This window comes from Pomacea canaliculata, linkage group LG3 (genome assembly GCF_003073045.1).
Source record: "Pomacea canaliculata isolate SZHN2017 linkage group LG3, ASM307304v1, whole genome shotgun sequence".
Taxonomy (NCBI): domain Eukaryota; kingdom Metazoa; phylum Mollusca; class Gastropoda; order Architaenioglossa; family Ampullariidae; genus Pomacea; species Pomacea canaliculata.
In genome coordinates, this window is record NC_037592.1 from 10,176,895 (window position 1) to 10,193,488 (window position 16,594).

The following is a 16,594-nucleotide window of genomic DNA, read 5'->3' on the forward strand; positions in this document are numbered from 1 at the left end:
AGGATTGCCCCTTTACAACACCATCAGTCATTTAGCTGGCAGGCGACTTTAAGAAAAAACACGTTTAATAATTTTTTTTAAAAAAACCTGCTAAACTGTACAGGTCTAAGCACACTGCGATGAGCAGTGTACACAGTCGATATCAACATATGGGTCTCATCTAGGTCAGATACCAGGCATTTCTTCAGGAAGCTCCTCCGTCCTTCCTTTTTTTTTTTAAGGTAGCCGAGGATGTAAGCTGAAATAAGCCAGGCTAATCTTTCTCCCCCTAGCAAACTCTTCATATCTACCATCAACTGTACCAGCACCCGACCATCTACCACTGGCCATCTTTCTCCCCTCAATAGTGCCAGTAAGAAATATCTAGCATGCGCTTCCTCTCAACCCTACTCACTAAAGGCTTCTAGCCCATCCTTGTCTTAGTGGCTCCTTCCCCAGTTTCCCCCACCCATTTTTGTTCTCTCTTGATGAGGTGTGCCTTTTCACCCCACTCAAAGCATAGCTGAAGTTCATAAGTAGGCGGATGAAGTGGCAAATCCTGTCTCCATCTAATGGCTGACTCACTGCCCACAAAGATTTCTGCTAGCATCTCCAGGCACCACAACGCTGGCATTAAAAAACAAAACATTAGGCTAAAGAGTCCTCCTTGGTTAAACACTATGGTTGTCTGTTTGGATTCCCTTTTCTGTTATTTGCACATGCACATGCTAACACACATGCTCTCTATCTTGCACAAACATACACATTCTCACACACACACCATGAATACACCTATTGTCATGACGATACACTGCATGTGTGTAATTGTGTGTGTCCATGTTTCTTATTACTATCCATGTTTCCATGATCCTTCTGTTTATTTTAAATGTCAGCATGGTTTATCTGGTCTGGGGCTGTTACAGTCTACAGTTAGGTTTTATGACTGGCTTTCAGATGGAAGTGATCCCTAGTTCTATTTTAATCCTAAGTAAAGCCTTATCACAAGTGTTGCAGTCTAACTCTGTGCACAAATCAACAAGAACAGCACGGGTATGTGTTCATATCTACAAGAAACCCAACAATAGCCATCAGTACAAAATGCCCACTGTAAGCATAGGTATAGAAGAAATAATTTGATAATAAAATGGACAAGCTAAGCCTTAAAAAGCAGCAGTCATCCAGTTACATCTGACAAACATTGTAAAACTCCGATTCTGAGGTTCATTGCAGCTCTAAGCATCTACTATCATCCATATATCCACACTATGTATACTACTACTGTGATAAAAATCAATGTCTGGGACAAATCACTGTTTGCCTTAATCTCTTAATCACTACAGTATTATTTATCCCATTCCATCTCTATTTTAAGAAGTTGATAGCAAAAAAAAAAAGTACATAAGAGACAGGAATGTATAATTAATGTATTTATTTTATGAGCTGCTGTGCAGTAAGTTCTAATATCTAATAAAATCAAAACCTTGGCCTTAATATAGTCTATTAACTCTTGAGAGTATAATGATATCAACAAATGCTTTTATGTCTGCCTATTCACTTGTCATTTCTTCTGAACATAAAAGAGAATGTGTGCAAACTGCATATATATATCTATGAAAGATGAACAAATTACAATGATAAACATATAGCTACATATGCTGTCAAATGACAGAACAAGTAAGTGATTCTTTTGTGTTCTGCTCCAAATGATGAGAATTACAATCAATAAGATAACAGCAATGCCTACATTAAATACTGCAAGAAGGATAATTCACCTTAACACATGTACATATTATAAAACCAACTGACAAAACACCAACAATGTTACAAAACACAGGAAATTGGATAGTATCAGTGATTTGGTTATATGCCGATAATGTAATGCTGTGTGCTGCACATGCCAGAGGCTTAACAAAATGGTGCTATACTTTATCTGTAGGATGTGCATGCATCTTCCCCCCTTTCTGTGCATTCATGTGTTATGTGGGTGCACACATCTAATTGTCAAAATTTTATGCAGCTGTACTGGTGTTTTTTTTTTAAAGTGAGATTCATCATTCAAGACAGTGGATTTAGATCACTCAGTTAAAGATAAAGTCTCACAATAAAATTTAATTGTGATGGGCTGCTAGTGTCATACCCCCTCCCTAGGACATTTTTTTTAAATGTCTGCCCAAAGGCAAGAAGCATTAAATACCGGCTTCTGGCTCTAAATCACAAATGCATGCCAATTTTTCATAGCACTAAACTGTTTAAAACTGCGACATGAGAGTACTACAGTTATTTCTCGACAGCAACAATACTTCCCGGATTGTGCCCTGCAAGCTCCACGTTTATATTTAAGTTTTCAGATACTGAGGTTACCGGGTTGAAATGTGTATGCTATTTTCATCCAAAACGCTTCAACTGTGTGGGCTCTTTTCATAAAAAAGACCATTTGCAAAACGCTGGGTCATCCACTTGAAACTATCTTTTAAAAAATTAACGATTCAAGAAAATGTTCCTTAAAATAAAAGCTTCACAAACAGACGAGATACTGTCCTGGAGAACTGTTCTGCGTGGTGTGCAAAGCATCTATGGAACTCGGAAGAAAGCACAGCCCTGAGATACCCCGCCCCTATCAATGCATCCCCACAATCATGGAATCCCCAGCAAGTCCTTTTAAATCCGAGCAGTATCATTGCAAATGGAAAGACCATGTTATCGTCAAGACGACGGTTTAGAATCATAGCATAAACCAAAAAGTACTCACCAGGATCAAAGATATCTCCTGGGGAAAATACCGTGGAGCACCGCTTCGCAACTTATGACAGAGTGAAGAACAATCGAATGAAGGCTGGCAAGAAGTGAAGACAACTCCACCACGAAGAAATCACCCTTCCCTTTACCTCCCTTTACCAGCAGACGGCTTTTGTTTTGACAAAATTATTGTAAATATCTGATTAAAATTCATTTTAAAAAAATGTTTATTGTATTAATATATGATATCTACATAAACGCAAAGTCAAGGGAAACAATGTAATATTGTGAAAGGAAGTAAAATCGAATTGTTCTGCAGCTCTGTTTTTGGCCTAGTTTTAGCCAAACGAAAAATAAAGTCAAGGTCATTGTACGATTCACGGTATCCACGGAAATATATCTCACATATTAGTATTAATTTTATGAAAAAAGTCATGAATGCTTGGTGTCAAACACACAGCAAAAGAAAAATGGTGGCTGTATTTGTGGCAGTGCTCGGTACGAGATAATCATTGCAAACGATGTTGATTATCCGATCTAATGCAGTCCTTCTAAATGAAATTTGTGTTTTAAAAATTTAAAAGTGTCGCAATTCGTGAAACAGCACTGTGCATGTCCACCCATAAACCAGACAGCGGAGGTTAAACTCCTTACTGCACGCAGCACTGGAAAATAGTTAAAGGTTCACGTCGTTGGGGCGTGATGTGTTGGAAATCTTTTCTCGGGGCCACTTTATGTGAGGGTGGTGCCCATATCCTTTCCTTGCTGCTTTACCTTCATCCCCAACCCTCTATGAAGTGAGATGCCCACTCCTGATAGCTGGGTCAACTGAGAAATGCCTGCTTTGCCATTTGGGTATCGAGCACAGCGTCTGTGGTTTTGAACGCCAGTCCGCTTCCCCCAAATTCACCTAGAATTTTAACAGGGAACAAATTCAAGGATCATATTGTAGAGCAATAAACCAGTTGGGGAGTGAAGCGGACAGGGATCTATATTGAAGATAATTTTATAATAAAAAAAAAACTTGTGGAAAAAGTTATTCCCTTATTCTCCTTGTCCATATATTGAAAGGCAGTCAATCATGCTGTTGGTGGGTAATGAGCTGAGGGGTGGGGTTATCTGTTAATGTGTCCAGTCATGCTTACTGATTGCTGTTGGCGAGTAATGGCTGTCTCTCCCACAACACACTCTCTCTAATATAAAACAAACTTTTAAAAAATGCTTTTGCCAACATTTTATTTTTGCTGTCTGGCACAAAACCCATCCTTTAAGAAAATCATTTCTAGTCCAGATTTTTACAATAGTTAACTTTTTCAGGAGTATTTTACTAGGATTTTGAAGACTTGTGACCTGAGAGAATAACAGAACACATATGGAGCTCCAGTTTTCTATGTCATAAACTGAGTACAATTATTAATATGAAAATTGCAAAGACTTTGTTCATAATATAGCACCACTTGAACATTGTGACAAGTTCTTATTTCTGGTGTACATTTTCACAAATTAAATAAGAAAGCAGAAACAGTTGTATGCAATACTTTGTTGTAATATGACCAGCCATAGAAGTGAAGTGTTTAAAATGTATAATTTTTAACTTTTTCACAAAAAGTAGGTACTTGATATATGCAAATTGATAGCCTGACCTTTCTCAACTCAAGTGTGTGTGTGGGGGGGTGGGACCTACTAATAAACATATAAACAGATTTACTGTAACAATAGTACACAGAGGGTGTACACAACAAAATATTCCATAATTTAATCCAGTCACCGAGGACTGTGGCCACTAGTTATCTGCTTTGAACTGAAACCAAAAGCCAGTATGGATTATTTTGTTCAATTTTTTTTTTCACAGAAAACCCTAATTTATTCAGCTGTCTAAGCCAATTTCAAGTCAGTCTCCTTGAAATGAATTCTGGACCAAAAAATCAAAGGTGAAAGAGAAGTACTAAGGTTGTTTAGTGTCACCGACTGCTGTTGCATCTGTGGGCACTCACCAAAGGTCACATCAATTAATTTTAGAATTAAAAAACAAAACAGAAGCCCACCAAAAGCAAAAAGAAGGTGAAGGAGATTATGTGCCCTTGTCACAGACACTACAGTATGTGAAAAAAAAGAACCAACAAAAAATTATAAGGTTAAAGCATGATTTGTTTTTGTCCCCCTTTTAATGTTAGTTCACAAGAGACCAGTTGCTTTCGGTGTACCTGTGGGTAAAATATATGATGAACAAAAGTTAATTTAACACTTATAGATTAAAAGAATCATTTTTATCTCTTTAAGTGTAATACTATCACAGCAAGAAGCAAAAGTAAGCATGTTACGAACATGTTACCAGATAGAAGCCATTGTACTGTAACTGTGTATGTGGAAATGGTGGCAAATGTTGCCAGTTTGATAAAAGCAAACACCTTTGCTGAATCAAGGATGTGGTATGCAAGAACGCAATGCTATGGTGGGGACAGACAACCCGAACTGCATGAAATAAATTTATGGCAGTGTCGAGAAAGATTGTAACAAACTTCAGGCTCTAAACTAAACGATGATACTTTTCTACTTATCTTCCTCTGCAGAATCACAATATTCTGTTCTTGTTTCCTCTTTGTACTTTCTATATTTGTCTTATACTCGTCATCAGTACTCTTGTTCATTCTTCCATCTCTCGTATGCTGTCCATGTCTCATTCTTGTTTTAAGCGCTAAGAGCATGCACTATAAAAATCTTTCATTTAATTCATTATTAATATTACAAATCTACTGAGATTAGGAACTCAGTTGACAGAAACAATTAAGACATTTCCTTAGTTTTCAACAAAGTATTATGTGTTCTTTAATTTTGAAATCATGAAAAATAAAAGTAAATGCTCAGAGGCATTAAAGTAACGCAATTAAAGAACAATAATGAGAAAGAACTTTCATTACTTGCATCAGATCCCTGCTATAAATACCACTCCCAAATTCAGACAGGAGTTTGTCTTGTCCCCATACAGGAAAAGGTAATAGGTTTAATCATGTAATCTCTTCCTGGGAAAATTCTGTACACGTCCTCTGCCAAAGAGCTGTTTTCTCTCTGGCATGATTTTCTGGAACATCCTCCTTTCGTGTCCTGCACACCTCCACTGTCCTTTCCTCTTTATCCACGAACACATAATTGTCTGACTGGACATCAACAGCTACACGCATCTTCACAGTTGGCTCACTCTTTTTAATCTCTAACGGACTGTCTGTGGAGGGAAGATCACTGCCACACAATTTACTGTCACGACTAGACAGGTGAGATGTGGACACAATAAGGTGTGTTTTGTCATGCTGATGAATGTCTGTTTTTGCCTCCCTTGCAAAGCCTCCAAGTGAACTGTCACACTTGCATTCATTCACTGTACTTACACAGCCTGCATTTGTTTGTTCCTTATCCAAAGCTAAGCATAGCCCTAGTTTCAGTTTGGAATCAACTCCTTCTTCTGCCTGTACTTTTGCACCTGCTATGCCCACATGAAGTTTATTTTCCATGACTGGATTTTTGCTGCCATCCAAATTAATCTGATCAACAACTGGAGATATTGTGCTTTCACTCTGGAATGCTGCTGCAGCCCCAGCACTTGTTTTGTGAAGAGCACAGTTATTAGCCACTTGTGTCACAATTCCTGGTAAAGCTTCCATACCCTGCCCATGGACTTGACTTTGTCCTGTCATCAAAGACTGTTGTAATGTTTCTCTCATGATGTTGTGACTGGGGTCTAGTCCTGCTGCCTGGAGTGACTGAGCCCCAGGGAGAGCAATGTCAGCTGTCTGCCTTGAAACCATGTACATCACCACCTCCCCAGTGGCCTGATTCTCCATCATGATCAGGTCCGCCTGCTGCCTCTCCATCATCTGAATAACTTCTGGTGGCAACCCCATGTTGTACAAGTCTCCTACAGACATAGACTGCTGGTCTGAGTTTTGTGATGGAGTTGGTGCTGTCTGTTCTTGAGTTGTGGTACGAACTGAATTTGGCTGCTGCTCTAATAGTTCAGCTGAAATCTGCGTCTGAGACGTGCTTTCTGAATGATCCAGAGGATAAAGAGAATCTGTGTAAATATTTGTAACCATCTCTGGCACATGTACATGAGCATCCACAATGATGTTGGCACCTGACAAAGAGGTATGAGCAGAATTACTTTTTGAGCTACAACGAGCAATTTTTGGCACAAATGCCTCTTCTACAAGTTCTACAGCTGAATCCCGGTCTGAACTAATGCTCATTCTGTCATCCTCATTTGAATGAGTGGTTTTGCCTTGACTCATGTTAACCAGAATATCCGCAACTTCATGGGCATGTCTGAAAAAAAAAAAGAGTAAATGATTTCCTTTGCACATTTATTTTTTTAAAAAATGTTCCAAATTAAATTAAATGCCCCTAGGGCAGACTTATACCACTGAATAAGTCGGTTTGGATTATTCTTCTGTTTGGTACACAATGCCATAAAAATCTTTAGCATATAACCCTAACAATTCCAAATTAAAAGACTTAATTAAAAAGTCCTTTGAAATAATATTACCAAGAGACTTAGAAATCAGTAAAGACATGGTAAAATTACTCATTAAAGTTAAATGTATAGTGATCTGAAATGTTTATGTTGTCAGTGTGTGCACTGTGCAGTCTTATCTATTGTATCTCACAATCTTTTGTTTCTCAGGCAACAAGAAGTCAACAAGGGGCAGTGAGTACTGTTCGTCATGTATTCAGATCTCTCCTCCCACACATGACTTCTCTCTGATGTGGCACCTGTTTACATGCCTGAACTACAGCTGGACTATATCCTTAACTACTGACTTGAAGTAAAGCAATAGCAACCATTCTCTTGTTTAAATTTTCACTTTTTGAACATTTGTTCACCATGCATTCATAATCTTATGGGGAATGCAAGCACTTTTAAACAAACCACAAAAACAGCTAGATAACTAAGGCTGCAGTCATGCCATGTGATGCCAATGTGAGGTTACAATACATACCCTGAGGATGGCTGCACACGGCGGCGTTTTCGCTCATACCCTGAAAAGCCTTCTTCACCCCCAACAGAAGCTGTGAAAGAGAAATGTTTGAGTTACAATTTTTAATCCCCCAACAAAGTAATAGTGAGAAATCTTGTGAATCTTTATCAGATATTTTGCAGCATTCATTTGATGGGTTACATGAATGTCACAATAACATTTGTAATGTCTACCAGGTAAGTTCATTTACTGCTAATCCAAAACACACTCAAAACTATATGCTTGTGTATTTCATTGAGACAGTCGATTTAAAAAGAATATGCTGGAATTTTATAAGAAATGATTTCATTGAAGGAATCAATAAAACAATCAGTGAAATAAAGAATGAGGGCTCATATATCTGCCTATGAAAGGATGTATGGATGTGCACGGGTTATGTAAATTTGGTGCTACTTGATAAAAAAAATGCTGTTCAAAGAAATGCCTGCCTCTAAAAATGTATTACTGGTATAAAATGCAATTAATACCATATAAAAAAAATCTGCACTAAGGAAAAAAAGTGTAGGGTATGGGTAAACAATGAAAATACATTCATAGCAAATAAATTACAATTAATCATAACCAAACTGACCTGTCCGTTTGATGCCACTGTGCTTCTTGTTTTCCTTCCTCCCATCTCCATCTTCTTCATCCATCTCTGATTCTCTTTCTTCGTCTTCCCCCTCATCTAGCTCTTTTTCCTTCTTTATTCGTTTCTTTTGCTTTTCTTCTTTTGCAGCCTCACATCTTCTGTTCTCCTCTTCATCTTCTGCCTTTGCAGACTCAAAGGTCTGCATGTTAAAGCTCTGTCTTTCACCTAGAGAGTATAACCATTCCCTATTTTTAAAACCATTCCATTTTACTTCTAGTCATTTTCTACACTAAGTATTTTTTTTTTAAGTTTTGATGAGGTACATTCTAAAAATCAAAATAACAAACAAACAGAAATTCTTTACATTCAAAACAAAAACAAGGGGTCTTTGAAGACACAGCAAGATTTCTAATAAGCTTAAAATGCAACTATAAAACTCTGGTCCAAAAGTTAGTTACATTTATAAACAGAACATCATAATTGTTTTATGCACTATCTTTGAATTTTTTAAAACACTTAGTAGAAGACATAGATAAAAGTTTACACCATGCCAGCATATTAAAGAGGAAAAAAAACTCACGCAAAGCCTTGTCAATAAGAGGCCTATTGTGTCTTTCTTCTTTTTTAAATTTGTTCTGCAAGCAGATTTTGTTTCAAAATTTTCTTTGAAGTAGTATTATTATCTAATAGCAAAAATGGTAGTCTGCTTTTTGATCATGTGCAAAATATTTAAAAAGTTACATTCTTTGACAAATGGAAGAAAACAGCACCATCGTTTAATATAATAGAATGAATAAGATGAGTTTTGGTGTAACGGTTTCTCAAAGTGTTTGTGGATGTCAGTATCATAACGGTATCAAAACAAAACAAAGTCAAAGCAGCTTCCTTTTGCTTGAAAAATGTGCAATTTATGAATGATGTTACTCAAAAGCTAAAATCAGAGTTCAGATTTGAAATGCATAATTTACACATCTAAGATTAACCTCTAACACAGATAATATAAAATAGTAACACCACAAGCTTTTGCAACCATGTCAAAGTCAAATTCCATTGAAACATTTCTTTTAGAATTTCAATATTTTTTGGCAAACCTAAGTAATGGTGATTCTTGTAGCTAATAAAAAAAAAAAAAAAGTAAAAAGAAAGTTCTAAAGAAAGTTGCACAATTTCCCTTCTACAAATTTAATTTGCAAAAACTATGAAATTTATTTAATATGAACACTAAGGTACAGGTACCAGCATAGGTAAAACTTTTAACAGCTCTCTCAATACAAGTCTTTACCTTCAGTTCTTTGCGAGATCTGCTTGGAAATATGCTGCACATGAGAGAAAAGTCTGTCCCCACCATGCTGAGAGCTTTGAAGAACCGCTGGGTTTCTGTAAAATGTAACTTCAGATTTTTAAAAATCTGTGCCAAAATCAAATCTCATAAAAATGAAACACAGAAAATATAGAAAGAGTCCTTAATATCATGTTATCAAAGTTTAACTAAGAAATCTGTTTGTTCTTTCTGAAACTCAACAAACAAGAAAATATGAACTGCTTTTCTAAGAGTCAGAAGCTTTTCTTCAGCCATACATTATTTTGCATTTTAGGAATATCAATGACATAATTAAAATGAATACAAAATACAAAGCCAAAAAAAAAAACCTCAAGCAAAAATTTCAAATTTTTCATCCTATACCTCTAAACACCATACAATGTGTATAATGTAACATGCAGCATTAAAAAAAAATACCATTTTTTGACCAAAGTTTCGGCCTTTTATAGTCTCGAAAACTGCTGCAGTTAATAAACTGGTCATCTTCTTCTTCTACCAGATCCCCACTTGACATTGAGGGTTCTGTAGCTGGGTTGTTTACAATCAGGCTGTCACAATGACAAGAGAACTGTTAATGTTGACAGTAGTGATGGTGACAGTAACATTGCTTATATGTGCTTGAAAAAGTGCATCATCTTGACAAAGTAAAACACTTTGAGGATTATATAGTTTGCATTTTAATTATTGTTCCTACTGTCATTCATCAACAACACCTGGGGATCAATAAAGTTGTACTGTATTGTATTATACACCATACACTCTTTGGCATATGAAAATATTTTTGTGTACCTGTCTGTGTTGAGGATGATATTGCCATCTGGTCCAATTTTTACTTGTGGGACTGGCAAAGAAGCACTCTGATTGGATGATTCTCCATCAACAACATCAGAATTTGGTGTTTCTACATTACTGGTTATTGCTGAAGGTTTAGATCTTGGTTCTTTTTTCCTGTTGCCACAACAAAGAAGTAGCAGTTATAACCCAAACACAAAAATCTCAGAGGACTTGTTTAATAGCCAAAACTTAATAATATACTCCAGTCTGTTGAATACAGTTTACACACACACATATATGCAAAGTTAACTGTCCATTTAATAATCACTTAGTAAATTGTACGTAAAATGACAGCTAAGACAAAGTTAATGCAAGAATTATTTTGAAAGGGAAAAGAATATTTCAGATAAAACCTTATATCCTTAATACATGATCAATGCATTTGAATATTAGGACATTTATCTAATATATTTTAAATAAAATATAACTTTGTTTTATAGGTTCATTTGTTAGGAATCCATCCACCTGGCTTCAAGCCATCCATACTCACTTCATGGGATTCCTACTTGGGTTCCAGAATATCAGGTCACTCATTTTCATTGTTGTCCTATCAGGAGGTGTATCAGAGTGGTGAATCGACGACAGTTTACTGTTGTCGATTTTAGTAGCATTTGTTTACGGATGTGCTTTTTTTGGCCGTCCTTGTCTTGCAGAGAAGACAGCATGAGAAAAACTCAAGCCAACCTTCACTGTATTGGTGACAGGCGCTAACAGCGCTAACGTTTAGTGTTTAAAGGTGCTGTCAAATAACTGTTCTGACAGGTTTGTGATATTTATACTGTCACATTTGTTTGCTATAAAGGGATGATAAAGCAACACTGAGGCTGTTAAGACAGGGTATGTTAAACTTGCTCAGGACACATGACATCTTTTACTGCAGTAAGAATGGATGCTGTCACTGCAAAAGATGGCTTGCTGTATGCCAGGTATGGATGAGATTGTCACAGATGGATTTAGTAGATCATGTTGAATAGTGCTGGGAGTTATTCTTGCTAGGTTTTGATCTTACCCTCTCTGAAACCTTTCTCTTCTCTTCTTTTCTCCCAGTTGAAGGGCCACCAGCCATTGATTCTTGAGTTGCCTCTCCATCCTGCTCCAGACTACTCTGGCTGGCACTAGCAGCATCATTGCCATCAGACTCAATGTCACTTCCCACTGGTTTTGTGTCAGAAACATGCATATCCACTTTGTCTGCACTTTCTGCCTACAATGCTGATCCTTTGGCTGGACCCTACATGCAAAAGTTTTCAGATAAATGGTTAACAATCAAAATTCCATTTAGTGTCATGTCACTCTTCCCTCTTCTTGAATCACAACATAAAAGAACATATAAGACTTTAAACACAAGCAAATATGAACATATAAAACATCCAGTACATTTTAACAAATGTTCACAATTCCAGATGATACAAAAATCTTTCTCCAAACTCTCTTCTTATCACTCACAATAAGCAAGCCAATATAAAAAGAAAGAAAAAAGTTGATCCTTTAAAACCTCTATATAAAGCCAGGTGAAAAAAAAAATTGTCATAGCTCATGATGTAATTACCCTTCTTTGTTTAATGACCTGGCAGGATGCCAGTCTTCACCTGCAGCATCTGTATTTTCAAGTTCTTTTGTCTTAAGCTTTGACCTGGGGCTTGATTAGAATCACTTGCATTGCCTTCAACATCCAACTTCTGAGTCGGTTCTGCAAATCTGCAATACATATTCAAATGTCAGTTTGGAAGAACACAAATACACTTTTTTTCTTTTCAGGGACCAGTCTATGTCAGATCTAAACTGATGTTACATGCTGTTATAAATAAGAACAAAAGATTAGAAAGAATATTTTTGAGCTGAGTATACCAGTGTATTCCCAAGGTGGGAATCTGGAAAATCTTTGTACTGACAAGCATTTAGAGGTCAACTGCTGTTGTTTGTGAGGCATATACCATTGTAACCTCTAAATCATACCAACTCATCCTTTATGTATTATTATTATCATCATTATTATCCAGATATAAATGACTAAAATCATGATTATGAGTGATTTATGCAAATATCTGTGTTGACTTTAAGGGTGTACTCCCTGATTTGAGCCCAGTAAAATCAAAATTTATTATTAGCTTTAGAAGTTGTTCTGCTTTCAATAATTGTTATTTTTATAATTCCTCTAGCGATGGATGAACAAAAATAGTGATTATGAGTGGTGCGATGAAAATTTTGTTAACTTTAAGGATGTATTTGCTCATTCGTGTCTAGTTAAAAAACATTCTACTATTAGCTTTCTTCTGCTTTAAATACTTTTCTTTTATGATTCCTATTTTGTTAAAACTCCTCCACCTATGATATGACACTGACACTTAAAATAAATTATCATCAGCACCACCATTACTTTGCTACACTGTGTAAGCGTGTAAGTGCATGTGTGTGCAAAAACAGATCCCGCTGAAATGAGGCTCATAATTCAATAATGATATATTACAAAGAATTTCTGTGGTACACCTGCTCCTACATAAAACAAGTGATAAAGACTTAACTTTATAGATGACAATTTAAAAAAATACAAAATTTACCTTCTAGCAGTTTTGCTGACATCAACAAGATTGGGCCTGGGTTTGAACTTTGTACCACGCATGTGAGGTAAACGTATTCCTGGCAACACTGAAGGCTTAGGTCTGAAAGAAGTTTTGGCTGGGGAGATGGATGACCATCGGTGCTCTCCCCTGGCTGGCCCTTTGGCTGCTTGTCTAATGACTCTTCAGAAGTGTTTCTAGTTACCTCACAGCAATCAGATTTCTTTGCTTCAACACAAGGTACTTTCTTGGGGGAGCGAGAGATGGTACCAGCTGGCACACATTCAGCGTGACTGGTTGTCAAAGAGCTTCCAGCATTTGAAATCTTAGTAAAAACAATATTCGCCACTGTTATTCTCAGCCTCATTAATTTCCAGTGATGCTGAATTCTCTGGAGCCTCATGATCTGATTCCTTGTTGTCTGATCTCACTGGCACTGTCTTCTCTACTGTCCTGGCATTTATTTCCTTCAGCTGTGTAAAAGTCCTTTGTATATTTTCCTGAACATCAGAGCCTGAACATGACTCTGAAGCTGAATGATTTGTTTCTTTGGATGAAGTGGCAGAATCTTCACTTCCTGTCTGAGAACGTGCAAGTCGTGGCCCGAGGTTAGGCTTTACCTGCAGTCTAGCACGTCTTGTTGTCATGGTGATTTACTACACAGCTTTACCAGCATCAAAGTCTCAGCACAATTGTTTAAAGCTTTAAAAGAAAAAAAAACAACTTTAAATGTGGTGACAGTATTATATGTGGGAAAAAAATTGCAATATTTGCAAGCAAATTCTAGTTGACATTTTATAAAACAATTTTATAGTATCCAATAAAATATTGTGCTCTAATATAGACAGTCTAATCCATATGGATTTCCCAAAAAGTGAAAGGGAAATTATGAAAGTATGGCCATCTATTGCATCAGATATACATGACTATTACATCTTATCAATAAGGCAAATAAATGACCTAAACTACAGTAGAACTAAGCCTTAATTGTACAACCACATTAGCCAGCTGTAACAAACAACAGTACATGAAGCTTATACATGAAAATATTTTTTTTTAAATACCAATACTACCTTCCATTGATAATCTTTAGCGTTTTTTTTTTTTAAAGGCAGCACATTAGCATTAAAGTTAAAAACGACTGGTAAAAATACTAACTAACAAAGTTAAAGAAAACTGTGAATCTAGTTGTATTCTAGTACAAAAATTACATGGATTTGTGAATGGGCTTTTGTACACAGCAATCTGGATCCAAATTTGACCGAATGTGACGAAATTAACATATCAACCACGCTCTTATCAATACTGCTACTCCCTTAGACCATCATTTATCATAACTATGAACAATGGAACGTCAATCAAAACATGAGCATTAGCTTTTACTAATCATACTATGGGAGTATCAGGAGTATCATGGGCACCACATGGAATTTGTGTCGTGTTGCTGTCAAATAATAGCCCATTCCAGACTGGAGAGAAAGTCATAAAGATTTACATGCTTTGTTGTAGGCCTTCGTTTTGCAATAGATCAAAATCTTACAAGCTAATGCCTCTATATTATTTACCTGCTATCTTTCCCAAGACATTTCTTGTAAATTTGATACAACGATCGTAAAACAGAATTTCACTCGTTCATATGGGAAACATCGACGCCATCTTGAACTAAGGTGAAGGCCGAAAGTACTCCCCACGCACTCTGAGTTATCCGAAAATATTTGTCTCTTTGTCATTCTCACTACATTTTATTTTTTATTTATTTTTTTGTTTTCTTTATATCCTTTAGGGTAGGGGAAAAATAACTCCACAAAATATATAATTAAGTCACAGAGATTTATAGACGTCTTTGTAAAACCATGGACGTGTAATCAAGTTCGTGGTAAAACCTATTCGAATTTCCGCGTAGAGAGTGCTTGCTTTGAGGGGCCAAAGACTGGAAAAGAGCGTTACGGGTTGTTTAACCACATATTTTTAATATAGCCAAATACAAATCACCTATATGTCTTCGGTGAGGTTCGGAGCAGAATGTAATATTGTACATATTTTTCATATCAATCGAATATACTGGAATATCTATCATCACACCAGTGTGCTTTACGTTAGTGATTTATTTAAATCTTAGTGTCATAAAACTGAAAAATCAGTGTATATTTACGTATATCATGAAGTAAAACAAAATTAGTGCGCGTTTATTTTACAGAATTAAACCACTACGAGTTCGCAAGTCCTTGCGTTGGATATGTCCGTGTTATAAGAAATACAAAACTAAGGTTAGAAAATGATGAAATAGTAAACAAACTAGAATATAGCATTCAAGAAGAAGATAAAACCAACAATTAGAAACTAAATAAAAGCCCTCACCATACAGCGCGCCGGATGCGTTTGGCTATTTTACATTTAGATGCCACGATGTCATCACCAAGGGCCTGTGGCGCAATGGATAACGCGTCTGACTACGGATCAGAAGATTCCAGGTTCGAATCCTGGCAGGCTCGTTAGTTTTTTTTTTGGGGGTTTTTTTTTTTGACTTTTCACTCTTTAAAAAAAAAAAACAAAAACCATGTCAGTTTTGGCGTTGCATTGTTAGAATAATTAGCTAACTTTCTGAGTATCTCAAGTCTAAAAAAAGACCTAGTTGTAAGTTTTCTGTTTATTGTGCAAGATCACCTTAAGATGGAAGCGCACTTTTCTTATTAAAAGTCAACCAAACTTTTTTTTTCAAAATCGATGACTTTACTCCAGACTGTGCACTGGCATACTGTTGGTTTGGTTTCAGCTGATGTGATGGCTAATGTTGTGTACTCTGACTTCTATGCGGTTGGTTGTAGCACAGATTTAACAGATAAAGCAGTGGTAAAGTCTCTCCATCATGGTTATCATGGAAGTGAATAACCCATAGCAAAACTTAGAAAATTGGCAAAGAAAATGGCAAACTGTTTTTCATGCTGTGCTGGCTTGAGAAATCATTCTGTGTCCATTGACCCACCACTCTCACTAGAGAACTACCAAAAAAATGCAATGAGGAATACGAGAAAAGGTCTTCGTTTGTTTTCTAATAAAAATAAACATCAACTGGATATCTACATACCCCTTGAAGTAAAAGTCACCTGCTTAGGAAGGTGAAGTGCCTTGCTCATGTGTACTTTCAATAATGCCATTCAAGGCTGCATGTTAAATGGGAGAAAAGACAACTTGCAGAGTACTACTGACATGCACAGGCATGCAGACACTGCAGTGGTAAATTTTTTTTCAGATCTAAGTGATTCTTTGGACTGACTTTCAGAAAAAACATTTACACAGGTTAATGTCTGCCTGAAAATATCTGCGGTTCCTGTCCTTGTGGAAACTCTCCTGGGTGGTGTGTGAGACATACTTGATGAGGTGCTGTCAACAAAGACTCAACGGGGTGCTTATCAATATCCCCGGTGGGCAGAAATCTGGGAGAAGGAATGATAAACTCATGGTTTCCCCACAAAATAATCATGTGCTGTTCAATTTTTTTTTTTTTTTAGTTTGTTCCTTTTCTCTGACAAATAGGTATATGGGAATGTTTTGTCGCAATAGCATA

At 36.6% G+C, this 16,594-nt stretch overlaps 1 protein-coding gene, 1 long non-coding RNA gene and 1 other non-coding gene across 3 annotated transcripts; 1 reads left to right on the plus strand and 2 right to left on the minus strand.

The window, feature by feature from the left end:
• Positions 1–3,934: 3,934 nt before the first annotated feature.
• Positions 3,935–11,036, minus strand: LOC112559008. The gene is made up of 8 exons (XM_025229823.1): positions 10,962–11,036; positions 10,427–10,585; positions 10,055–10,185; positions 9,599–9,693; positions 8,897–8,951; positions 8,317–8,541; positions 7,707–7,776; positions 3,935–7,032 (listed from the first exon to the last, which is right to left on the minus strand). Exons 1-8 carry the CDS (start codon positions 11,009–11,011, stop codon positions 5,721–5,723), a joined length of 2,097 nt encoding a protein of 698 aa, XP_025085608.1. The 5' UTR covers positions 11,012–11,036; the 3' UTR covers positions 3,935–5,720.
• Positions 11,037–11,299: 263 nt separating this feature from the next.
• Positions 11,300–15,362, minus strand: LOC112560754. The gene is made up of 4 exons (XR_003098581.1): positions 14,595–15,362; positions 13,030–13,731; positions 12,021–12,169; positions 11,300–11,702 (listed from the first exon to the last, which is right to left on the minus strand). It is a non-coding gene; the product is annotated as an uncharacterized LOC112560754 (long non-coding RNA).
• Positions 15,363–15,448: 86 nt separating this feature from the next.
• On the plus strand, positions 15,449–15,521 carry Trnar-acg. The gene has a single exon. It is a non-coding gene; the product is annotated as a tRNA-Arg (tRNA).
• The last annotated feature ends 1,073 nt before the right edge of the window (positions 15,522–16,594 follow it).

Bases quoted from the DNA above. Each gene is read 5' to 3' on its own strand.
- LOC112559008 (XM_025229823.1), bottom strand. From the start codon at position 11,011: ATGAAAATGAGTGACCTGATATTCTGGAACCCAAGTAGGAATCCCATG. The intron at 10,586-10,961 runs GTGAGTATGGAT...TTGTGGCAACAG, and splicing joins CCAAGTAGGAATCCCATGAA to GAAAAAAGAACCAAGATCTA. The intron at 7,033-7,706 runs GTATGTATTGTA...TTTTTTTTTCAG, and splicing joins CGTGTGCAGCCATCCTCAGG to ACATGCCCATGAAGTTGCGG.